A 27,083-nucleotide genomic window follows, 5' to 3' on the forward strand; every position below is an offset into this window, starting at 1 on the left:
CGTCTATGTATTCAACTGGTCAGTGGACAGAAACTACATGTGGACAACACAAAAAATCAACAACCCGATGACGTGTCTGTTCAAGATACAAAAATTTAGGACCAAATTTAATTTTAGAAAATAATATTTAAAAAAAAATAACTTGAAGTTTCCCAGTGTGGCCAATTAGGTAGCAATTCTTTTCCAAAGATAAACATCAAGTGTCAAATTTTAGGAAAATCGTTAGAACCGTTTTGAGATCTGTGTCCAGGTTCCAGTTCCCATGAATTTTGAAACTGAATAGAGGAATAGTAAATTCTTGTATTCTTGTATTTACACTAAGCACAATTTACATAGAAAGTACTTTACAATTTGTTTTGTTTTTTTACATAGAAAGTACTTTACAATTTGTTTATTTTACATTGAAAGTGCTTTACAGTTTGTTTATTTTGTGCTGTATGAATTATATTTTGGAAGAGCGTTCAAAATGGACTTCCTTGATCGTAATTGCTTCGCTTTCAATACTTAAACACACTAGTCTGTATCATAACATTCTTTCGGCATACATCTTTCTTGAGTTACAAAAATATGCATTGATCACAATTACTAAATGTATACTTAACTATTGATACAATTTTATTCATTGATTTTAAATTAGTTTTCGAGATTGTATGTGACACAACTGTTCAAATTTTCATCCTTGTACTCTTGTTGAATAAAATCACTTATTGTAGCTACGAAAGATCACGGAACACTTCAAAAATATCTAAAATTATGAAATTAAATTTTTTATGTAAAACGAATTAATTCGAAGAAATGAAGTTGCACGATTCGATTATAAAAGAATCATTTTTATTTTGAGCCCCGTGTCTATCTTCAGGGGGGAGGGTACTGACAGAGGTTTCTAGTGGTCTTCACCTACATTGGCCACTGGATTTAGTATACAATGACACAAAATACATACATTGATGTCTTTATTGGGGTATTGGTGATACACACATGTTAGAGTGTAAATATTTTATGAACGAAACAAAGTCATGGTGTCTGGTAGCTACCCGAGTTCTGTTTACTTCAAATATTGATCAATAACAAATACATTTTTTAAAGACTTCAGTTCAGTTATCGGACAGTGTATCCAGAAGCTTAAAGAGTAATACGTTGACATGTTTCATATATGCCCAATATATTTTATATTTACTTATGTCCTATACATTGGACTTTGATTTTAAGTTTACATCCACATATGTCCTATACATTGGACTTGAAGTTTACATCCACATATGTCCTATACATTGGACTTGAAGTTTACATCCACATATGTCCTATACATTGGACTTGAAGTTTACATCCACATATGTCCTATACATTGGACTTGAAGTTTACATCCACATATGTCCTATACATTGGACTTTAAGTTTACATCCACATATGTTAAGACTAATAGTGCAAGGTTACATTTTCGAAGAATATAAATAAAAAATATCGTTTGGTCAAGTAATTCGTACATGACGTCATGGTGGTCCACTCGGAGATAACATAGTACATAATTGAGCAGGTGATTATCCCGCCCACCACCAGACGGTCTTACCCCTCTCTGCCCACTGTCCAGCCCTAGGGGCAGACATCATTGTTTGATTGCGTAATTAGTAACCTCCCAGATTACTTTATGTAATTATTTCTCTGACAGCAAAGAGGCGAGTTCGCCCATTAGTTCTTTACGTCTGACGATGATTAATTGATGATTAATTGACGATTAATTGCTTTAGACATCTCGCTGAGGTTGTCCGTTCTGATATAAAGAAATGTGGTTGCCATTAATTGTTTGCATGTTTGTGAGTAAGGATAAAATCTGTGTTAGTCTGCCTAGCTCGGTCTACAGAGTTCAAGAAAACAATTGGGCCTCCAGTAATGAGGACATTTTTTTAAACATATATTTATATATATTATATATATTATCACAGTTTGGTTTCTCTTGGTGTTGAAAATGCCTATTCATCGAAGATGCTACTATGTTGTAACTGTGATGCCGGGGATTCTGTAGATATATCTCTAGATCTAAATATGTTCTAGAGATTCAATAAATGAAGATCTTTTTAATTCAAATACAGAACTTTAATTCAATACTTGGAATCACAATAATATATATAGTATGTACAGAAATAAAACTGTATCAGATTAATATCTTCTTTCAAAGCTCAATAACAAAATCTATTCAGATTAATAAAAGATCTAATAAAACATAAGACTAGTCACTTCAAGTTACAACTCAAAACTAAAATACGTCTAATCTCTATGAATTTTCTCCAGTCTCAAGATCCTGCGTTTCCTTAGCCCCTTCCCCCAGACGCTTGCTTTAACCAATCCAAATACATGTCAAGATGTTACCGGACGCGTGTTAGATTACGTCATGGGTATTTCTGACACCTGCATTTGGGGACTTTCCCTATCCGGAAACAATTATATTAAGTTAGGTTAATAAAATATTATAACAGGACAAAATTTACTGCATAGACAGTGCAGCCGCTTTGGACCCCACTTTTTAATTTATGTATATAAAATGTTTAAAAGACAAAATCATATATATATATTTGTCTATATAGAAAGTCTATATATTGGTTCACAATAAATTTACTCGCTATAATTAAGTAGAACATAGACTAATGATATGTTGAGCCGTGTCATCGCATATAATGTAAACCTTGATGTGCCTTTAGAATATGCACATTAGATAGAGGGCTACGTTCACTATTAGAATTCCTATTATGGACAAGACTAGTAGGTCAACAAAAAAAAAAAACCTACTTTGGCAGCACTGTCACTGCTACTGAGTGTCAACTCTTGTTATTGATGATCCGAGCTCTGGGCCAGGCTCTTGAAGGGTCCTCCATCATTCCTCACGGTGTTTACCTCCGGACACGTCCCTTTTTACTGAGAGAACTGCTCTTTCTCTCCTCACTCTCTCACTCTTCGTCTTTCTCTCTATTCTCTTCCTCTTGTAAATGTATCTCTTTCATGGTACTCCATTTCTCTTTACACTCTCATGAAGTTTACTCCTTCTCTGCTCTTTCTTTTCAATTGTCATGTACTACCTTGTGAATTCTGTATTTATCCAGTGTTGTTGTTTTCTACTATTAAGTTATAGTAAAAGTTTTGGTACTCAACGTGACGAATTTCTTCATATTTCTTTTTTCTTATTTCTCACTCTGCTTTTAGGCTTTCCTATATCTCTATTTATATCTTTCTAAAGTTCTCTTTATTACTATACATATATTACTTTATAAATGTCTCTTTGTTGCTCTCTCTCTCTCTCTCTCTCTCTCTCTCTCTCTCTCATGCTTTCTCTATCTGACTAAGACGTTCCATCTCTTTGTTGTTGTTTTTTTTCTCGATTTATTTTTTCTTTCTTTATCTCTTGACTACTTCCTCTGACACACACTATCTCTGGCTCTCTTTACACTGCATCTATATTTATTACTATCTATCCATCTCTGTTTATGACTCTCCTCTCTCTCTCCACACTGTATTTCTTTCTATTCTTATCCTCCAGTATTGACTCTCTCAGCTCTCCCACATTGTTAAACCAACACTGGACACTACTCCCATCCATCTTTCTCTTCCAACCCTGGTCACACGATGACCAGTCAGGACACAGGCCAACATATTCATCCTCTTGACCTCTCTGATCAGTCTGTGCCCTTCCCAGGTGTAATACGTCATGCTAAGCGTTTGACCAATGTCCTTCTTTTCACTTGGTCATTGATCTTCATTCAATCTTCCACCTTTTTATGCACACTTCTATCTAATCTATGTAATCTATCTATCTATCTATCTATCTATCTATCTATCTATCTATCTATCTATCTATCTATCTATCCATCCATTTATCCATCTATCCATCCATCTATCCATCTTTCATCCAAGCTCATTATACGCTGAAAATTATTGTTTATTGTATTTGCTGTTTATTTCTGTACATTGTATGCGTTTTATTGTTTACTGTAAAACATTTAAATGTCTACAGCCGATTCTCAAACTAGTACTATATAGATTAAGATAGAACAAAATGATAAATATATTAAACACATTGCAAATAACTTTATTATAGCAGTTTTATTTCTAAGCTATATGTAATACACGAAATAGGATAGAGTTTCCCAGTGTGACCAATTAGCTAGCCAGTCCTTTCTTGTTCATGCTACTTACAGGAATAATTTCATGTCTTGGTTGTTCTGCCTATTGAAATGAAGAAATGAACTATAGGAGAATTTTAAGTTTGAGTTTGTGAATGTGACTGTGTGAATGTGACTGTGTGCGAATGTGACTGTGTGCGAATGTGACTGTGTGTGAATGTGACTGTGTGCGAATGTGACTGTGTGCGAATGTGACTGTGTGGGAATGTGACTGTGTGGGAATGTGACTGTGTGTGAATGTGACTGTGTGCGAATATGACTGTGTGGGAATGTGACTGTGTGCGAATGTGACTATGTGCGAATGTGACTGTGTGCGAATGTGACTGTGTGTGAATGTGACTGTGTGCGAATGTGACTGTGTGTGAATGTGACTGTGTGCGAATATGACTGTGTGGGAATGTGACTGTGTGCGAATGTGACTATGTGCGAATGTGACTGTGTGTGAATGTGACTGCCCTTTGATGTTAATAGTTTAAAATGGAAATGATGACATGTTTGTGGAAACGATGGGGTGATGACGTTAAAAAAAGGGTAAGAGAGAGAGAGAGAGAGAGAGAGAGACAATATCATTCGTAAGACGAACATTTAGAAACCGTGTAAAAAAAAAGACAGGATTGGTTGAAACCGGAAGTTAATGTGACACTTGGGAATGAAAGAATAAAGAACTAAACTCTCCAAAAGATAAAGCTGAAAAGGGTTGAATGGTAAGATAAACGAATCTTAAAAGAGAGAACGAGAGAGAGCGAAAGAAAGAGAGAAAAACGGGGATTGAAAGGCGGAGAGGGAGTGATAGGGAATGATGGGGATAGAAGGAATAGTTTTAGTGAAAGTGACTACACATGTAGAACAGCGATTCGTGACCTGCAATGTATTCGTTCGCTGATAGTGATTAGAATTTGAAAAGACCACTAGACTTTTAAACCAGTTCCCTTAACATCAATACCTAGAGTCTACTTATGCCTCCAGGTCATTGCGTCATAAGCACATATAACGTACTCACAGTTGTGAAAACGTTGTGCGCTCACAGATCCACGAGATAATTGTTGGTCTATGTCCTCAACGTAAAACAAAACAAAGTAGTTCAAGGCCGACAACTTCAATTTTTTAAAAATTTCTATTAAAATGTTTAAACATCATAACGAATAAAGAACACAAAAAATTTGCCGAAAACATGCTAACCGTTGTTTACTCGTTTTGTGTTTTAATAAATTCCATCAATTATGTTTATTTTTATTTTACGCCATGCGCAAAATACATGAAATTGAATGTATTGTACTCAGTATCAGATTTACGGGAGGGCAAGTGGGGCTACTGCCCATGGGCATCTACAAGAAAGGGCCCCCACAATGGAGAAAAAACATATTTCGAGGGGTCTTTAAAATTTTTTGCGCATTTTTATCTTACAGTTGGCAACACTGTCGTTGTTTAAAATAAAAGTCCCTCAGCTGATATACAACACAAGCGCCGCATTGACTACATTGCCCAAACCCTTAATATTTACATTATGTCTTGCTAAAATATGCATTTGATTTATTTTTAAAAAAAAACAACAAATATTTAAAAAAAATATAGCTTTCACGCTCAGAGCGCGGTGGTCCAATCCAATTTGTGGACCAGTGTGTGGAGGGGGGTATCTGGTAGAAAGTTTTCCATGCTGTCTTTAGGCGTTCTGTAAACACAACTCTGCCAGAGTCGAGTGTCGAACCTTGAGCCCTCTTCATGGGTAGCCAAGCCAATTTCAAGCGAACTTAGCCTCTCGACCACGCTTCCCACTACAAGAATTTTCAAGTATTGTTTTATTAATAAGCGTAAATTTAGCTAAGTTTGATTAAGTTGGATTAAGTTTAATTAAGTTTGATTAAGTTGGATTAAGTTTAATTAAGTTTGATTAAGTTGGATTAAGTTTGATTAGAAAGTGTAGGGATCTACACAAAAAGTTCTGCCCGTGGCCTCCCCATACTTCAATCCGGCCCTGGTTGTCCGTAGTCCAGATTGTTACTTTTACTTTCATAGGTTTAAAAGTAACCTAAGTAGAAAAAAAAAACAACGACTACTACATCCATACATATGTCACACACACATACACGCTCAATGTCTCATTATATCAGGTTTGTATCTGGTTCACAATGGTTCTCGGTCTATTTGCTAATGGTTCATGTTCGACTTATTATAGGTCCAAATAATCAATAGTCAACTTGCTTATGACGTGAATGGCCAATTGAAAACTTGCTGGTTGTCCAAATCAAATGGCAAATATCTATTAGCTTAAAAAAACAAAACAATTAATGACACGGCTATGTTTGATGGTTTTGGGGATCCATTGAAAAATGTTTTTCAATGGTTTTAGGAAGAGTATCTAAAAGGTTTGAGAACTACTTCTTGTTACCGTTCATTATTGTATTTGCGTCCCCATCTCTCCTGCTGGCCATGTGATTCTCTTTCTTTGAATCTTTAAGCAGAGTACTGCCTCTCTTACAGTGCCTTCTCTGTCTCTTGATAGTGTCTTTCTTTACTAGTAAGCTCCATGCTTTATAGCCCTTTACAATTTGAGACCTCTGCGAAGATCCTTCTCGACCCACGGGACTATTGACTAGCCGATCTTGGAGGGGATCGACCCTTTATTGCCCTTAAGCCTCTTCTGTTTCGTAGTCGTATGGGACATGGCCACAAGGAGTAAGCCCAATGACCGAGACTGAGTACGATTGATTCACTTGAGAGAAGCCCAATGGCGATCAACCGATAAACTACTTCTATGTCCCAGACAAAGTCCACTTTAAACGGATGAATTGTTGTGTGACATGTACTTTTGTAAGACAATTGTCTTGCTGGAAACTGAAGTCTTCATATTATTGCAGAAGTTTACTTTTTTAAAAAAATATTTCTTTAGATAAGACACGATCTCTTACAATAGACTATACAACAGACAATGAAAAAAAAAAGCAAGAAATTTAATTGTATTTAAAAATTCCACACACATATAGCAGGTCTTGCAGAATGTGGATTAAAAGCTTTGATGTCATTATAATTTGAGCAAAAGTTTTGTGACATTAAACTTTGTTTCAACCCAGGAACTTCCTTTCAATACACATAGAGTTTTCCTTTCGCCTATATGGTTAAAATCAAATCGCCTGTAATCTTTCACAAAACAATCCTAAGATAACAGCCATCACACATTTACTATATTATTTGCTAAAAACAGGAAACCTCCGAAACACATATCTCCAATGTCAGACATTGCTTTTTTTTTTAAAATACTAAATTAGAAAGTCAAATGAAAGCCACTGTGTCGCTTAGCCAATGGATCACGGGATAATGAATTCACAGATGGTTCTGGCGTTGTATTCAGGCCACCACTGATCTAAATCTAAGTGACCCGGTAATAACTATACCTTTTTGTTTCGTTTTTAAGGCATCTCTATTTTTGTGAGAGTTGTTGTTTTGTATGTCAGTATATGTGTGTATGTCTTAGTCTTAGTCTCGTGGTTAGTATATGTGTATGTATGTTACTATATATGTAGATATGTTGCTATATATGTAAATATGTTAGTATATATACTTGTCACAATGGAATTAAGTGGTAAATAAGTCTTGCTATTACCAAAATTTAAAGCTGATGATCCATTTATTCAGTGGAATGCCGAAGATCCTTGTAAAGAAATAACAAAAAATTACAAAATAATAAATCACACTCAATTAACATAAAATGCAGTTTAATTTTAATAATAGATGTTCAAATGTAGACTGAGAATGAAGCTTGAAACTTATTGACTGACTCCGCTTATTGTCTTCCCTTGTATTGATACCATCTCTAAAATTAGCTTCTTTAATAGGGAGGAATTGTAATCTTTGAATGAAAATTCCCCCCCCCCCCTTGATTGTTTTTTAATCCCTTTTTAGTTCTATTTTGAAGCTTACCGTTGTTGTTTTTGAAATGTCACTAGGCTGTTTAATGCTTTTACAAATAAAACAGCCTTGACCTATATTATTACGTGACAACGTTCAAGCAGGTCATACCCTCTGTTTCTTGGTTAGACCGAGACCAGTCGTTATAGAAGGCCTGAACACCGACCTGCAACGTCACAGCCTGTGGGAAGTTTACACCAATCTAAACTTCCCACAGGTTGTGACGTTGCAGGTCAGCGTTGAGGCCTTTTATAACGAATGGTGTCGGTTAGATTCTGAGTACAAATATTTCATACATTATGTCTCTTTGATTTGAAGTTGTAGCGTCATAGTCTCATAGAGAAACAATTCGATCACGTGATGTTCTGACAGCAAGAGACTACAGAAAACTAACAGGAAGTACGTAATGTCAACACTTAAACACAACAAACAAGCAATAAGCAATGAACTTAGACACAACAAACAAACAATAAGCAACGAACTTAAACACAACGAACAAGCAATAATCAATGAACTTAAACACAACGAACAAACAATAATCAATGAACTTAAACACAACGAACAAGCAATAGTCAACGAACTTAGACACAACGAACAAGCAATAATCAACGAACTTAGACATAACGAACAAGCAATTAGCAATGAATTTAGACACAACGAACAAGCAATTAGCAATGAACTTAGACACAACGAACAAGCAATAAGCAATGAACTTAGACACAACGAACAAGCAATAATCAACGAACTTAGACACAACGAACAAACAAATAATCAACGGACTTAGACACAACGAACAAGCAATAATCAATGAACTAAGACACAACGAACAAGCAATAAGCAATGAACTTAGACACAACGAACAAGCAATTAGCATTGAACTTAGACACAACGAACAAGCAATTAGCAATGAACTTAGACACAACGAACAAGCAATAAGCAATGAACTTAGACACAACGAACAAACAATAATCAACGAACTTAGACACAACGAACAAACAATAATCAACGAACTTAGACACAACGAACAAACAAATAAGCAACGAACTTAGACACAACGAACAAACAAATAAGCAACGGACTTAGACACAACGAACAAGCAATAAGCAACGGACTTAGACACAACGAACAAACAAATAAGCAACGAACTGAAACACAACGAACAAAAAACAAGAAACAAGAAACAAGAAATCAATAAACAAACAACGGATAAACAAACTAAAACTAAGGACTAATAATGCCACAAAACAAACAAAGAAATAGCGATAACGAAAGGAGAAAAGAAACAAAGATCAAACAAAGCAATTAACAAAGAATGAATAAGAAACATTCAATCTCATAACATCAAGTGATGGTTAGAAATTCTAAACACATGCCTGTGAATGAAAAAAATCTTGTTCGCTATGTAGGGGAGAAAATCCTTTCCAGTTGTCACCTTTTTTGTTGGTAACCCGTTTGTACTGAAGGCACTTATCTGTGAGTCTTCTTCAAGACAGTCAAATGCTGCAACCAAATCTCTTCATCAACATACACTTTGATCCCTCCAACAGTCTCATTTAATTGTCCTAAACTCTTACCCGCAATATTTCACCCGGGGACCTAGTCCCTCGCGCCCCTCCTTTCTTCGCCCTTTCTTCACAAGCACGCAATCTGGGAACAGTGCCCCTGGTTTCAGAACACCGTCTTGGTCTATACGGCTAATGAATTACTTCCATCGCCGGGATTCACACTGGCCACTCCCTGGAATCTCCTGGGATTTCACTGGGAAGAGACGCTAGCAAAAGCGCCCCAGCCCCACGCCCCTGCCTTACCTCCGCCTCTTTCCTCCCGTGTCCGGTCTCTTAATGAATTGAATCAACGATCATTTTTGGTCCATGGCTCCGTCAAAATTAATTTGACGTTCTGTGGCCAGGCCCTGTGACAAAACTCAAAGAATATTCTCCAGCCCGGAACTCATAGAATTCCGTGGATAGAGAGATTTCAATAAGGTGTTTTTCTTTTGCTTCTCTCTCTCTCTCTCTTCTCTCTCTCTTCTCTTCTCTCTCTATCTCCTGCCTCATTCTTGGTCATTCTGTCTTAAGCTCTCTTCCTCATTCTTTCTCTCGCTCTTTCTTTCTCCCTAACATTACTTAAATGTATGCAGCAAATCGGACACATCTACACAATAGCTTGATATTTCGTACTAGTATGATTGAGGCAAGCTCAGTTAGGACGTCTAAATGTGAATGGACCTAGATACCAAGACCGAAGTCGAATACAGTAAACCACGTCCGAGTACACATATACTTGCATGACTCTAACACGAGGTGAAGGTAGCCTTAAACCTTAGTGAGAACATCGAATATGACATTATGGTATGGTAATTGTCTACTATTAACCTTTTCCAAGACAAAATGGCCGCGGTGCCCAAAAGAACAAAGGATTTGAGTAAAAGGCCACTTATTCCGTGAGGACATTTTCCCTCCCTCGCTCTCTCCTGGCAACAAAAAGTTCACAAATTAGGTTTCTGGAAGACGACAAGATATCGAGGGCTATTACGTGCCTCGGAACGCGCCAACTAAAAGCAATAGGGTGTCGTCTGCAAGGTACCAAAAAGAAAAAAAGCAGATAAAAAATGTTCATTAAAAGAAATGCGAGTGAAAGTGATAGAAAGAATCAGACGAGAGTGACACTAAGAGTGAAAGAGAGATGGAGCGAACGAGAAAGGAAATTAAAGAAAAAAGTGTGTGTGTAAGGCAAAGAGGAAGAAAAACAGATCTCTCTCTCTCTCTCTCTCTCTCTCTCTCTCTCTCTCTCTCTAGACATTTCAACCAGAGAAATAAATATCTTCATTTCGTTTTATTTTATGAAGCTGTATTTTAATTTCATGCTTTTGTCTATTTTTGACTATAAAAACTTAATTATCTTTCTTTATCTTTCTGCCATAAGTATTTTTTTTTATTTTTAGCCATTAAGCCAATGAAAAAAATAAATGGCTTTAATAATAATAATTTTATTTATTAAGCCCTGTTAACAAACAAAATGTAGTCTCAGGGCGTTGTGATAACATTACAAATATAGACACGAGAGCTAAAATGACAAACTAATCTAAAAAGTTTTAAACAGGTAGGTCTAAATTAAGACACTGTAAGCTTGTTATGACACGGTGATACTTTGATATATAACCGGCATAGGATATGATCTACAATTTAAAAAGTGTACTAGACCACTGACCATTAATTATATTAGTTCTGCATGATGCATTACTTGATTACGTTTTCCCCTGAACAGCCTACTATCAGATTCATCCAACAGAGTCATCCAACAGAGTCATCCAACAGAGTCATCCAACAGAGTCATCCAACAGAGTCATCCAGCATATCAAAGATTGTATTCGCATCCCTAAAAGACTCCTACATGGCCAATTAAGGGAAGGGAAGCGCTTACAAGGTGAACAAAGAAAACGCTTCAGGGACACCCAGCATAGACCCTGCCACCTGAAAGACGGAAGGACATAATAGATCATCAATGACACTAGGTCCAGCTGGAATAACCTGCCCAGTGTGCAGCCGAACATTCCAGGCTCACATAGGTCTCACCAGTCACATGAGGAGGCACAAAACCCCAGTGCAAAGCCCTCAGCCCACTGAAGGACAATAGTGGTCATCGTCGAACCACAAGGGAAGAACTATATATATAGTAACCAGTACCTTAAAATGTGTGTGCATGTCTACAATATCTTGTTTGAAAAAAAATAATTTAAAGGAATAGTTTTAATTTGTTATTCGCCCACCATCTTTAGAATTTAGACCTCAACGAAAGTGCTTATGTTAAGTCAGTATCAGTAATAGGTATTGCTGTTGCGGCCCAAGCATAGCTGTGTAACGCCGGCACTGAAATACTTGTACCCTGAACTATTTTCTTATTGAGAAAGATCAGATGATCCACAATGACCTGGATGAAACAATCAGCCACCACAACGTTATATAAATGTTGGTCATTTACACAATTCGCAAAACACTAAAGTCCGTCGGGCTTCTATGTCAACACATTCTTCTATTTCCTTTGTAAAACTTGACTAGATTCAAGGAAGAAAACAAAAACTAGTCTAAAGAGAAGGAGGCGCTGATGGGAGGATTCCCTGGGTTGTTTTTTTTTAGATGTAATTAGAACGATTCCAGTAGAGGAGGCTATCGGCTGACCAGTTCATCCAATTATTAAGTTAGGAGTTTAGGACAACTCGTGACGAAGGCTTTAAGTGTTTTTTTTTCCTTTTCTTTTTCTGGAAGGTGGGGGCGAGGGTGATTCTAATGGAGATTTTGTATGTCGTACCGAATTAAGGGAGAACCATCCACTGGCATCGAGAGTACCAAAGTGAATAATTAACTGAAGAATTAGTCCTGGAACCTTACTCTACGTTTTTCAACAACTCTGGTTGAATTTAGAATGTTAGAGTCCAAAGTCATCTTTAGTTTTCATCTATCATCTTATCTTCAGTTATCATCTATCATCTTATCTTCAGTTATCATCTATAATCTTATCTTAAATTATCATCTTATCTTTAGTTTTCATCTATCCTCTTATCTTTAGATTTCATCTATCATCTTATCATTTTATTCATCTATCATCTTATCTTTAGTTATCATCTAAAATCTTATCTTTTGATTTCATTTATCTTCGTATCCTCAGTTATCATCTATCATCTTAACTTTAGATTTCATCTTATCTTCAGTTATCATCTATCATCTTATATTCAGTTACCATCTATCATCGTATCTTCTGTTATCATCTATCATCTTATCTTTCGATTTCAACTATCATCTTTTCTTTATATTTCATATAATCATATCTGTAGTTATCATCTATCATCTTTAGTTTTCATCTATCATCTTATCTTTAGTCTTTAATGGTTATCTTTATCTTATCTATCTTATCATATTCTATCTCCTATTCTATGTTATCTCATTTTGCTTATCTTATTCTATCAAATCTCAATGCTTCTGTTAAAAATGCCTGTTAGTAAGATGCCTCATACATGGATCCCTACGTCATACATGGATCCCTACAGCACAACATTAAAATCAAAACTTTTGCTTGTTGCTTATCAAATTTAACCCAAATATTTTTTTTTCATGAGAAATTAACTAAAAATTGCAAAGTTTGTCAATTTGACCTGGAACTAAGTGAGTTGAGTACTATTAGCTGCTCACGTGGTTCATTACATGTCTTGATGTTTGAACTGTCCGGAGACTCGTTGATTGTTCAGTGCCTTACCTCTGATATCTCAAGGCAACACCCCTGATAGGCTTATATTTCGCTTTCACGAGCTTTTCTCCCCCACCCATTGTTTTAATAAGCAGTGGCGGAGCTTTTTTTTTCTGTGTACAAGAAGTAGTCGAATCTGGAAACAATGTACAATTCTTATTCGTTAAAAGAATGTTTTTTTTCAAATCATTCAATTTGACTGAAAAAACAACAAAACAAACAGTTCTAGCATATACTAGCTCTCTCACCCAAATCACTTGGCCTCCTAGTTGGTCAAGTCGATCTCACCCACCCACAGACATATACACCCACAAATACACACCCATACACAAAAAACACTGCACGCTGTCACCCTATTAAGTGACTGCAACTAGTATCGACTAGAGCACGGAAGTGCAATGGATTGATAGGAAATAACTACAAGGAAAGAGGCGGTATGGAATGAGAGAGAGAGAGAGGAGGGGAGAAGAAGAGCAGAAAGAGAGAGAGAAATAAATAAAGAAATGTAAAGATGGTAACTATCAAAGGGTGGGGGGATGGGGAGATGGCTGGCGACGCTCTACATCCATGTTGCGGTCGTGCGATCTCGCCAAATATCGTTAAACACCGAGCAGTGTCACGAGGTCGCGGAGGTGTGAGTGTTCGTAAGATCGGGAGGAAAAAAACGCGTGTGAGTGTTGCATTGAGAGTAGGGATGTGGGTGGGTGGGGGGGATCAGTCCCAGCCTAGAAGAAAAAGAAGAAGTGCTTCTGGTGGATGGTAGATAGCGCGGAGTCGAAAATAAACAAATCAACCAGCGATGGTTTCTGAGAAAAATAAGAACATAAAAGAAAGTAAAAAAAAACACATCTAAAACTAAGATGGACGCAATGAAATTGTGGTGAGGACGATTTTTTTTTCTATTCTCTTCTGCTGCGGTGACGGAGAGTGACCCAGTAGAGGAAGCGTACCGCTCTGTCCGTTACTCCAGCGGTCATCTCATTGGAAACGGGTGCTGTAGTGGGTGTGTCTCAATTTTTCTTTCATTCTTTTAACAATGTTGTCATTATATTAAGTTCGCCGCTGCTGGGCTTGTGTGTCGCGCGTAGATCTGAACTGTGACAAGTTCTTCACTGGAAACTGTATTATTGTGATACTGGTGTTATTTCTCCTTGTGATAAGCGATACACAGATTTGTTTCCCTTGTGATAATTAATACACGTGTTAGTTACCCTTGTGATATAAGTGATACATGTGTTATTTCCCCTTGTAATAAGTACTAAATGCGTTAGTTCCCTTTGTTAAAATTACTACATGAGTTAGTTCATCTTGCGATAATTGATACAAGTGTTAGTTCCCCTTGTGATAAGGGTTGCACGAATAAGTTTCCCTTTAGACTCGTTTAGTTAACTCCCTTTCGCTATTTACATTTTCGCTCTGAACTAGAAGACTATAAAGTAAAATTGAATGTAATAAAAAAAAAGGTTCCTACTTATGAAATATTGACATGTTTCTCTACTCACTGTCCTTTTCCATCGATGTTGATTGAAGCGATGAGATCGATAATCAATAGTCAGCATTACTTCTGATCTTAGTCTTACGATGAAACCAAATCGATACTGCCCGATTGACTGTTCAGGATAACTTAAGTACCATGAGCCAAATATATAAATAGTTCGTCCATCGTGATTCGATGATGACCACTATTGTCATCCAGGGGGCTGAGGGCTTTGCACTGGGGTTTTGTGCCTCCTCATGTGGCTGGTGAGATCTATGTGAGCCTGGAATGTTCGGCTGCACACTGGGCAGGTTATTCTAGCAGGAGCTTGTGTCATTGGCCTAATGAGACTAATAGCCACACGTCAAACAGTAAAATTGTTTATTTCTAACTCCCATCACTTTAGTCACCTATTTCCGATAGCCTTGATAAAAATTGTATCTTATATATTTAGTTTTAGAGCTACGTGCTATAGATAATTATGACATAAATATTCAAAATGGCATTGACCAGAATCAAATATTGATAATGAACTTTGACAATGTAATTTGTTTGCATTTGTGATTTGACGCAGCTATCATGATAAGGGGATGGTGATCGAATCCGTACTAGAAATTTTAAATTTCGAGATTTGACTAAAACGTAAGTAATGTTTGCTGGGCGCTACGAAGGAACCATCTCCCAGATACATCCGCCCCCTACCCCCTCCCTCCATGGAACATGCTCTAGGAGCATTGAGTGCTGTAGAAAGGGAATAATAATATTAAGATCTATCATTAACCTTACTAGTATTATATTAGTTGATATATTTATTACCATAAGTAACCATTTTATCTAAGCATTCATCTGTGCCGGGGCATCGGGGTGCGCAATGAGAAATACCCTGCAATAAAAAGTATGTCTTTTTTATTAATACTGAATGGGTTTCAACTTATATGAATACTAATTTATAAGAAATCAGATACGATTAAATGCATTTTAGCAATATAGATCAAGATCTTTCTTCAGTAAAACTACGCTACCAAACTCGATCATGTATATCTTTACAAGTTTAAATGGAGATAAACAATGTGTTTTTTTCCTTTTCTGGGAGAGTTGCTCATGACGATTGTTTCCTGGACTGAGTTCTCTCCAGCTAGACTTATTTTTAGGGATTTGAGTGGTCGTCTCTAATCGCCCCCCCCCCACTTGAATGTGTAGCTGACGTTATTTGGCTTACATGAAGTCTGTAGTTCATTGTGTTGGTCATACAATGCCAAGGTTAACTGATGGAAAATCTACCTCTACGTCATCTGTTATCTAATGTATGGAATGGAATAGACAATTTTTGAAACCTGAATTTACCGTAACCCTAACTCTAACTGTGTCTTTTTGTTATAAGTCCAAAGCGAATTCTAAGTTCTACTTGTAAATGATTCACACACACACACAAATGTGACATATAACTTTAATGAAAAACAACAATATGAAATATCAGATTCTGGACAAACAGTTTAATCCTTTTATTTTTTTCATATTTAAGCCTAACAACATTATTTTCAAGTTGTTCGATACAGGATTTAAACCCGCACCCTTCGTATCACTAAGTCATAATAATACAATGCAAGTGTATTTCTTATCTCGATATAATTTTTTAAAAAAATTCGCGTGTGTGTTTCTCGTCAGGTCTGACACACGCTGTTGGAATAACAACTGTACCTCTTCAACTGCCAATTACGTCCGCAACGGCTTCAGCATGTTCGAGTTTTTCCGAGGTCCGTCTAGTGTTACGAGAGTCAGACATTTAAAACGCATTAGTCCTTCCCAGTGTAACAGTGTCAGGCCTAGTGGAGGCTTGAAGGAAATAATGGGGGCGGCCATAGACTGAGGGAAGAAGAGGGGAAGGGTGGATAATAAAATTTTCTAAAATCGTTCATGGTCCTTCCTATTTAGCGCTAGATTGATTGGTTGCTATTGATTTCTGTATGGATGCAATGGTTTAAATTGTTTCGTTTAAGATGTAGTTCAGTGTTGACTTTCAATACATTGTTTCTCTAAAAAAAACTATTCTATTTCGATTAGCAGGCTATTGTTTCAAGTCCAAAGATGAAGGAAGATGAATTAGTTTATGAGCTGAACTAGACAAAGTTGTAGTGAAATAAAGAAAACAAAAATTATATTTCAAAATAATTAGTAAATAAATAAACAAACAGCGGGACAACAAAAGGGCACATAGATAGACCAGTAAAAGTTATACATATATAAACATATAAACACACAGAGACAGACAGACAGACAGATAGATACATAATTAGATGGTAGATAGATAGATAGATAGATAGATAGATAGATAGATAGATAGATAGATAGATAGATAGACAGACAGACAGACAGATAGATAGATAGATAGATAGATAGATAGATAGATAGATAGATAGATAGATAGATAGATAGATAGATAGATAGATAGATAGATAGACAGACAGACAGACAGATAGATAGATAGATAGATAGATAGATAGATAGATAGATAGATAGATAGATAGATAGATAGATAGATAGATAGATGTTATTACGAAACCAAACTCCTTTAATGATGGACATTTTCAACTCACAAATTACAGTTGGGAAATCATGATTCGTTATGCAAATTGCCCTAGAATTTTTTTTTTCGCTCTTTGAGCTAGCTGTTGGATCCAATTTGATCCAACGGATAATAATCACTTACATGTATCATTAAAGCGTGCAATGATTTATACGTTAATGTCGATAAAAAGAAAATATAACATAGCTGCGATTAGTCTGCTATATTATGTAAGATTGACAACATGTAGAAATAGCTTCCTCTTCCGGGACATTACACATGCGCAGTTTGGAGGTGTTTGTAGTGCAATTTCGCTCTAGTGTGGGCCCTACAATAATAGGAATAATAACAAGCAAACTATTTTTTTTAATCCTTTTTTTTCAAACAACAAAAAGTTATCTAAGGGGAAGAACCCCATATTTACAGCTATAAATATCAATAATATAGACGTTATTTCCCTTATTCAATATCAAACAAATAATTAACTTCCAATAATTAATTAACTTATTGGTTACATTTTCAAAATTGATTTATGTTTTGTAAGGTACAATTATTAATAATTGGTTCAACTATCAACTTGATCGGAGAATCGATGTGGGAGAAATAACGTGTACAATTATCTAAAAGGGGGGGGGGGGGGGGAGAAACATCTACATAATTAGTGATATCTGTGAATACTGAAGGATTAATTTCCTTTGTTGGTATGAAACTAAATAATTAATTGCCAGTAATTAATTGACAAGTTGGCTATTTATTTTTATTGATGTATGCATTTTCTTCGCCACTGAATAATCGTGCTAAGTTTCAACTTGTTCTGAGAATGGGTGTGGGAGGAATAACGTGTGCTGACTTTTTACCAGACTGACAGACAGAGTGAGTTGATATAAGCTTTGTAATAATAGTAATAATAACCTTTCTTGTGCTGCCTAACTGTGCTGCCTAATTGTGGTATATGAACACGAGACTTTCCAAAAAATTATACACTACACAAAATGATCTTGTTGCCGACGTGTATTTATTCTCTTGAACAGATTTGAAGTCTCTCCACATGTACAATGTCACCACTCCATGACTTCATTCCAGCGGCACCTTAAATTTCTTTGCACTGTGAATGAACTAATACTGTAATGGTGTGTCTTCCAGGCCCTGTCTTCTCCTCCCCCCATTTATTCCATTTCTTTTGAGGTACCAGTCTTATAATGAAATTTCTTTGGTCGCCAACACTCCACATTTCCGTTGGGCGGCATGGCATTGATTTGTGAATTAGTAACTTGGAGGTCTTAACGCGATCACCCTCCCCTACGCCTTGGTTCTGGACTCATCCATTTGCTTGGATTGGGGGGGGGGTTAATTTGAGTTTGGGGTGTAAGCAGAGGGGGGTTGGAGAAGAGATTGGATTTGCATGAGCCCCCAGTTCCCACTACAGCCAAAGTCCAGCCTGTTCGCGGCGACCGACCATAAAATCTTATCAGCTTTTGTCAAATAGAATTTCTACCTCTTACCTTTTCGGGTCTAGTTTCACGAACAGCAGGTGACCGAGGAGGTTAAGCATTTGGTTTCTAGAACCAAAGCGGCATGAGTTCGAATCTCAATTAAGACTGGGATCCCGAGTTCTTGAGTTTTAGTTCGTTCCCTAGCCTACCCCATTTTAATGGGTACCTGACATTAGTTGAGCCAAATAAAGGAGTTGCTCATTGGTTTCGACGCATGACACCCTTGTTAACCGGTGGACATACAAAAAGATGAACTTTCTATCAACAGCCCCATCGCCCTAAAGGTGTGAAAGGGGACTTAACGTTTAAATTTACTAACAATGTTCTTCTGCCCCTTTTGTTTTGCATCATTAGACTTCTTACATTAAAACAAACTATGAATCTAATTATTTCAAGTTAGCACAAGTATAACACATTATAACAATGAACCCAACAATATTCATATCTCAGAATAACCCTTTGCTTAAGGTTGCTATGGTAACGTTCGCTTTCAAACCAGATTGCTGGGTTGGGGGTGTGGTACTTCCGTTTTAATAATATCATTGAGACGATAATTTTTTACACTGGAAATGAATTTCTGTTTAAGGCTTAGCAGTTTCCATGGTTAAGTAGGTGTTTGTTTAGATCTGCAAGCAAAATAGATTTCCTTTATTCCTCATAATTCATTATAAAAAATTGTTTTTCAAGATTTTTTTGTGTGTGTATGAAAAAACTTTGCAAAGTTTGTCACCATTTGTTTCTGTCCAGAAGCTTAACACTTTTGTCTCCGTTTTATAAGGATAAATATTTTTATCAGCAACTCAATAACTGCATGTTATTAAATACTTTTCATATTTCGAATGCTCTGTTAAAGAAAGTTCTGGGCTAAAAACAAACAAAAAAGTGATTATAGGATAAAATATATTAGACAATGAAGACAAAATGTCACGAGCAGATTTCTAAAACTTCATTGTCAAAATGAGCTGTCAAGGAAATTTCGCCACATGTGATTTCTATCGACAAACTGTGATCGTATTCTTCCAATATGCAGTCCTCTTCTGACAAGGAAACAAAAAAAAAGGTCATGGCCTGGTTCTGGAATGGCTCGACGAGGAGCAAGAACGGACACTACGCACTGACCTAATCACACCCTAAGCAAATAAAATGCAAGTCCACTATCTTCATTGTTATCTAGAAAACTTGATAATTGATAGTCGGTAGTGGTAATACTGTCTGGTGATGAGTACCATGTTCCATCGTCTGCATCACCACCATCACCATTCACTGTAAGTACGGTAGTTAATCCTTACATACCCCCCCCCCCCCAGGTAACATTGAACATTGTCTTTAAAAATTGTACATCTCAACCTAGTCTCCTAACATCAATCAAACCCATATTTCTCAAAGTTCACCCAGAGGCGTAGCTAGCCATGTGCAAGTGGTAGTGCCACACGGGGCGTCATATAGCCTAGCTACGCCACTGAGATCACCTAAACTGATTCTTATCTTGATCGTACTAAGCAATTCATTACAAACTTTAAAAACACCTTTATCCCCCATTTTTCTCTTATTCTTCTCCCATTCTTCTCCCATTCTTCACCCATTCTTCCCCTATTCTTCTCACATTTTCTCCCATTCTTCTCACATTCTTCTCCCATTTTTCTCCTATTCTTCTCCCATTCTTCTCCCATTCTTCTCCTATTCTTCCCACATTCTTCTCCTATTTTTCTCCCATTCTTCTCCCATTCTTCTCCTATTCTTCTCCCATACTTATCCCATTCTTCCCCCATTCTTCCCCCATTCTTCTCCTATTCTTCTCCCATTCTTCCCCCATTCTTCTCCCATTCTTCTCCTATTCTTCTCCCATTCTTCCCCCATTCTTCTCAGAATCTTCTCCTATTTTTCCCCCATTCTTCTCCTATTCTTCTCCTATTCTTCTCCTATTCTTCTCCCATATTTCTCCCATTCTTCTCCAATTCTTCTCCCATTCTTCCCCCATTCTTCTCCTATTCTTCTCCCATATTTCTCCCATTCTTCTCCTATTCTTCTCCCATATTTCTCCCATTCTTCTCCCATTCTTCTCCTATTCTTCTATTATACTTCTCCTATTCTTCTCCTATTCTTCTCCAATTCTTCTCCCATTCTTCTCCCATTCTTCACCCATTCTTCTCCCGTTCTTCTCCCATTCTTCTCCCGTTCTTCTCCCATTCTTCTCCCATTCTTCTCCTATTCTTCTCCCATTCTTCCCCCAACTTTCTCTCATTCTTCCCCCATTCTTCTCCTATTCTTCCCCCATTCTTCTCCCAACTTTCTCTCATTCTTCCCCCATTCTTCTCCCAACTTTCTCTCATTCTTCCCCCATTCTTCTCCTATTCTTCTCCCATTCTTCCCCAAACTTTCTCTCATTCTTCCCCCATTCTTCTCCCAACATTCTCTCATTCTTCCCCCATTCTTCTCGTATTCTTCTCCAATTCTTCCCCCAACTTTCTCTCATTCTTCTCCTATTCTTCTCCCATTCTTCTCCTATTCTTCTCCCATTCTTCCCCAACTTTCTCTCATTCTTCCCCCATTCTTCTCCCATTCTTCTCCCATTCTTCTCCAATTCTTCCCCCATTCTTCTCCCATTCTTCTCCCATTCTTCTCCCATTCTTCCCCCAACTTTCTCTCATTCTTCCCCCATTCTTCTTCTATTCTTCCCCCATTCTTCTAAGTTGAAATTATTTTAATAACATATTATACATAGAAACATGAATGTTAAATTTCTAGAAAAATCGTTAGAACTGTTTTTGAGACCAGCTGTCCAGGTTCCTGGATCCAGGTTCCATGAAGTTCTGACTTAAATAGAGGTATTGTAAAAGGGGTGTTAACCGGGTTTCAGAGAAAATAGCATCTAATATTTTCCTGTAGTTTGTAAATATTTAAGCTACGACATTTAGTTATATATACATGTAGATAGAAGGCACATGTAATGAATCAATAGTGTATACGTAGTGTCTGTGGGACAAACTCAACAAACATTTCTCTCAAACTTTTACAATGATTGATTGTCAAGAACTTTTCTGATATTGTTATTCCCCTGGTTTCTACTTGTGTAGATTTCTATTTTGTTCTGCTACAGTTTGTTATTCCGTCTGTTTCATTGTGCGTTTCTTTAGTGTAGCTTTAAAAAAAAACAACAATTCAAAGTTAGCAAGTTTTTTTTCAATACAGTATTCTAAACATTGTACATATTTGTATAAGACGAAGAATTAGAATTATTGGCTTTAATGTCCCTGAAGGGGACATAACTTTGTTATTTATTTCTTACATCTCTGTATCTCTCTTTTTTTTTCTTTCCTTTGTTCATTTATTTAAGAATCATTAACACAGCTTCGGGTCTCCATTATTCTTGTTTATGTTTTCTAGACTGCAATCATTCTCAAATTTTAACGTTTAATGTCTTTGAGCGAGGATTCAACGTTTGTGTTTTGGTAGCCCAATAGTCGCTTGTCTCTCCTTGAGCCTTGTTTCCATGCCTTGTAAATACACGTAACTAGGGACCCCCCTACAGTAACCAATGCCTATGTACCAGAGCATTTCCTAGTCCTTTTGTTTTCCACTGTTCTGGCTGACTTATATATTAATTTGCGCTAGCCCTAAATGATGTCATGTTTTATATAGGCGCGTTTGACAACTTCAACACTAGCAGTTCACTTCTGCAATTGTTTATTTGGTATTGATTTTGTTGCTAGGCAACTCTTGGAAGGTTTACAGTCTGGCAAAGAACGCACACACACACACACACTCAAATTCAAATTTTCTGTACTGAGTAAATACAATTTGTTTGTGGTCTTGTTTGTTTGTTTTGACCTAAAAGAAACCAAATTACAGCAGACGACGCAAGTAGAATTTTTTAACTAACGTTTTCAAAGAACGCCAGATTTGTTAATCATAGATAAACATACACAACTTGACAGACATGTGACAAACATTAGAATTATAAGCAGAAATACACAACAAGTACACATCAGACATATTTTCAGACTTTTTTTTTCTCTATTTTGGAATTTGGTTATTTCTGTGGTGTTGTGATGTTTATTATTCCTTATTAGTTTAATATATTGTAAAGATTTTGAGTATAGTTATGGTGATCAGACATCTGCATACGTATAGGTTGATAATAAGAAAGATAAAGCCTTACAAAGAAATGTGGGCATAAGATTAAGACAGAGTAAAATTAATGACTGTAAAAATACCAAATCCTAATTTCTCAGAAAAAGCAACTTTTTGCATTAATTCATCATTCGAGAAAATCGTGAGAAAAAAAGAATTCATTAAGCCATATGGAGAGCCTTTGGTCAACTTCTGTTGGTCAGCAAAAGATGCAATTTTAACGTTGATTGACTTGCACATTTCAGAAATTAAGAGCATTAGCTCCTGGGAGGAGAGCGTCGCAGTTCGCCCTCAATTTCAACCTGTAACTATTCCCAAACGCATTCCTGGCAATCATAGAAAAATAGCAGATCTTCAGGAACTCTAAGTAACAGGTTTCGTTTGAACAGTCTTGAAGAAGTGAACACCTGCTCGTGTTGCAAAATGGTTGACATGGTTTGGATATTTCCTCAGAATTAATGATGATCTACTTCTTAGTCCAATCCTCCCGCAAGACGACAGGGGATGGCAGAGGGCAGAATATGAACACGGGACTAGGCAACAGAACGACTATTTTTTAAAGGACAATATTTTAAAGGACTGAACGATATTCAACTAATGTAAACATCTAAGTAAAGGCGGACATTGTCACACTTTAGGCCTATACCTGCAGAACGTCGGACACAAACCTAAAAGAGAAAACATGTCCTCCTTTTGCCGGACGTCTGGTAACCCTAATCATAAAACCTTTCTGCCATACTAGATTTTGTACAACCTAGTGTTCATACACTGAGCTGTGTGTAAGCAGCATAAGATTCCCTTGAACCACAGGTGTCATGCGTTCATCCATCATTCTCCTACGTCCAGATAGTCTAGCTTCCTGTTGGATTGGTCAGGAACTATAAAACAAAAACAAAGTAATTAAACAAGTTTTAAGCGTTGAACGAGAGAGATATGACAAAATGTTCTTTATTGATTAGAAACGGAGAAGCTGTTCTCCAATGAACCTGAGCCATAATAATAATAATAACATTAATAGCCTTCTGGATTCTTTGTCTTCATGCGGGTTGTAAAATCTGATAATTGATAGATGTTATAAAGATATTTCTGGCTTGAAAGTATAGTGCATTGAATTAAGTTTTTCAAACATGGGCATCTTGTGGATCAGCAACTAAATCTGAATTTGTATTCCTATAACTCAGTCCATCGTAAGCACTTTAACATTCTACTATGAGTAGTTTAGTTCAGTACCTATTTAAATTAAAGCCATTAAAGGGGCTTTTTTAATCTCTTAAAGTGCGGTGAATCGCTTCGCTTTCGAACCGTGGTCCAAAGGGTTTGAGTCTCGTTGAAGATTGGGAATTTGAATTTCGGGATCTGTGTCCACCCAGCTGACCTTATGACACCCTTGTTAACCGTGGGCCACAGAAACAGATGACCCTTACATTGTCTAGATCGCAAGGTCTGAAAGGTGCAACTAAACTCTTTCCACATCTAATAGAGTCTTCGATTAAAGTTAATCTAAAGTATATAGTACTTTTTAGTAGTATAGTTAATGGCTAATTCATAACATAGTTTACGCATTAAGGTTTACAAATAAATAAACTGGAAATAAGATAAATGTTTATAAGGTAAATTCCGTCAGCCTTTGACATTTTAGCACCTAAAATGTAGATTTACAGGTCGGATGAATTATTGATTAAAATCTATCGTTCCATTTCACCACCTTTGTTCGGTGGTGCTTTTATTGGTGAATTAAGGGTGTCAATGGAGATCAACTCATACAATCAGATGTTGATACTAAACGTGTCAGGGGAGATCAACTCACACGCTTAGACGTTGATACTATGAACGTAGGAAACCTAGCCAACGCCTTAGGCGCCCCATTCCAACCTTTTTCTTTCGCGACTAATTATACTTTAAGGGCGTGTTCTCTCGGCTCTACAACAAGCACTGTTGGTGTCTTACACTGTCCGCAGACACTTTCTGACCAAAATATTCTGATTAATGACCTTTTCATTTCACCCTAGAGGCTTTACTGGGTTAATACATGGTCTTGTTTTTTATCGAAATATCTCTGAAACATGGCAGAGTATTGTTGACGTTTTTTTGTTTATCTATCTATCTATCTATCTATCTATCTATCTATCTATCTATCTATCTATCTATCTATCTATCTATCTATCTATCTATGTATATATAAAGATAAAATGTCATTCATTTGTAATGTAATTATAAGCAGTATTACACACACTATTTATATATCTATCAAGTTTCGTGATGACGTAGACAGTATTGTCCATACATTCCAGAGAGTTACTTTTAGATTACGATCTTATAACATTAACAAAAACACGCGTACATTAAGTATATGTTGAAAAAATAATTTCACGGTTGAAGATCAAAGTTGGCGCATACTAGGCAATAGTAAAATGGAATAGCCAAAATAAATGAGAAGAGCTGGTTTAATTAATATTCAGCTTCCGAACGGTAGGACCATAGAACAGTTAGAGCCAGGGTTGATGCCAGCGTCTTAGTCTATAGGACCATAGAAAATTTAGAGCCAGGGTTGATGCCAGCGTCTTAGTCTATAGGACCATAGAAAATTTAGAGCCAGGGTTGATGCCAGCGTCTTAGTCTTATCGATTTGAAAGTATCCGCTTTAGGCAAGATTTGTGTATTCATTAGTTTTCTTTTTTTTTAAAGATAACATTAGATTACCAAAAGTGTTCTTTTTTTTATTTGATTTTCAACGTAATATTTGTATAGATGTCAATCAAAAGAGATCAAACGTTAGGATTACATAAGGTGTGCAACATCAGTAGCAAAGGGTGGGGGAAGGGGGAGAAATTTAAAATCCACCAAGGCCCCCACTTGAGGGGGACTCCCAAATGAGAGTTCGAAATTGTTTTTTTTTACATTAAATATTACGCAAAATGGAGTGGCCCCCAAAGAAATCAAGCCCCCGGGCCCCCAAATGGTGCCTAATTTCTTTCTACGCCACTGCGCATCATTTTGATTGTAAACTACGCAGTGTTCAGAATGAGATGTGTGAAAAGTACAGTAGTATAGATACATCAAAGTGAGAGATTTATTTCAACTTGAACTATGTTTTCTAATTATGTACTCCTCCATTGTCTTGAATCAATATCACGTCAAAACTTCTTGAATCAATATCACGTCAAAACTTCTTGAATCAATATCACGTCAAAACTTCTTGAATCAATATCACGTCAAAACTAATCTGTTTAAGAAATATGTATCTAGTTGGTACGAACCAACTACCTTGAAGAAATGAGAACCTCAATTAAAAAAAAAATTACAAAAATGTGTCGTCATGTATTTAATTTTAAGTTGGAAAAAGAAAACCATCGCCTACAGGAGTTCATGCAAATCAACAGAATTCTATGACGGTATATTTCAAATGTCATTGTCTCTCATTCCTCTATTCCCCGCTTTTGTTTTTTAAGCGCATGCATTGTTTACCTTGTTAACGCGTTCCTGTTGTCCTGGCAACCATTTCAAATACCGTATTCCACTTCCGTCTAAGCGCCTCGTAGATATAGGTCAGACTAACACGTGCATGGTTCGCGGTTTCTTTTCCCTCACCCCCCTGTTTTGTTGATTAGAGTTACGCCAGCAGACGTGAGAGATGACAACGATATGCCACGTAGTTGTCAATGCTGGCTGAAGTGTTCCATAAGCCATCGGTTGTTAGAACGTGAGCAGACCGCCAGGGTCCTTCCTCTGTGTCCTATGTTTAAAGAGCATGATCTAATGGAATGATTAGAGAACAGCCGTAAAGGAAAGCGATGCAGAGATTCCTGTCAGTGACAATAGACCAAGAAAAAAATACAATCATCCCCATGATAGTAACCATATCAAACACAAAAATATGTATATCTACTCATACTAGTTTTATAATGTTTCAGGCTAACATAAAAGCGTTTTGATTAGCTGAAATTATGTACACACACGCTGCATACTATATACTTAGCCTTGTCGATATGTAAGAGAGAGCGAGAAAGAGAAAGAGAGAGAGATATAGCACGAAAGAATATTAGGGATAGTAAAAGGAAAGAGAATGAAAAAGATGGTTTATTGAGGTGGCTATATTTGTTGAACAG

The 27,083-nt window shown here is 36.7% G+C and overlaps 1 protein-coding gene across 8 annotated transcripts in view; it reads left to right on the plus strand.

Annotated features, from left to right (window-relative positions):
- Window positions 1-27,083, plus strand: part of LOC106052436 (innexin unc-9-like) — a 331,886-nt gene that overhangs the window by 196,820 nt on the left and 107,983 nt on the right. The window contains exon 1 of one of the 8 annotated variants that reach the window (XM_013207820.2): window positions 19,641-20,111. The exons of the other annotated variants lie outside the window; for them this stretch is intronic. Within the exon in view, the coding sequence (XP_013063274.1) occupies window positions 20,065-20,111 (47 nt within the window). The 5' untranslated portion in view covers window positions 19,641-20,064. Of the gene's footprint in view, window positions 1-19,640; window positions 20,112-27,083 lie in introns of those variants that run through there. 8 annotated transcript variants of the gene reach the window in all.

This window comes from Biomphalaria glabrata, chromosome 16 (assembly GCF_947242115.1).
Source record: "Biomphalaria glabrata chromosome 16, xgBioGlab47.1, whole genome shotgun sequence".
Taxonomy (NCBI): domain Eukaryota; kingdom Metazoa; phylum Mollusca; class Gastropoda; family Planorbidae; genus Biomphalaria; species Biomphalaria glabrata.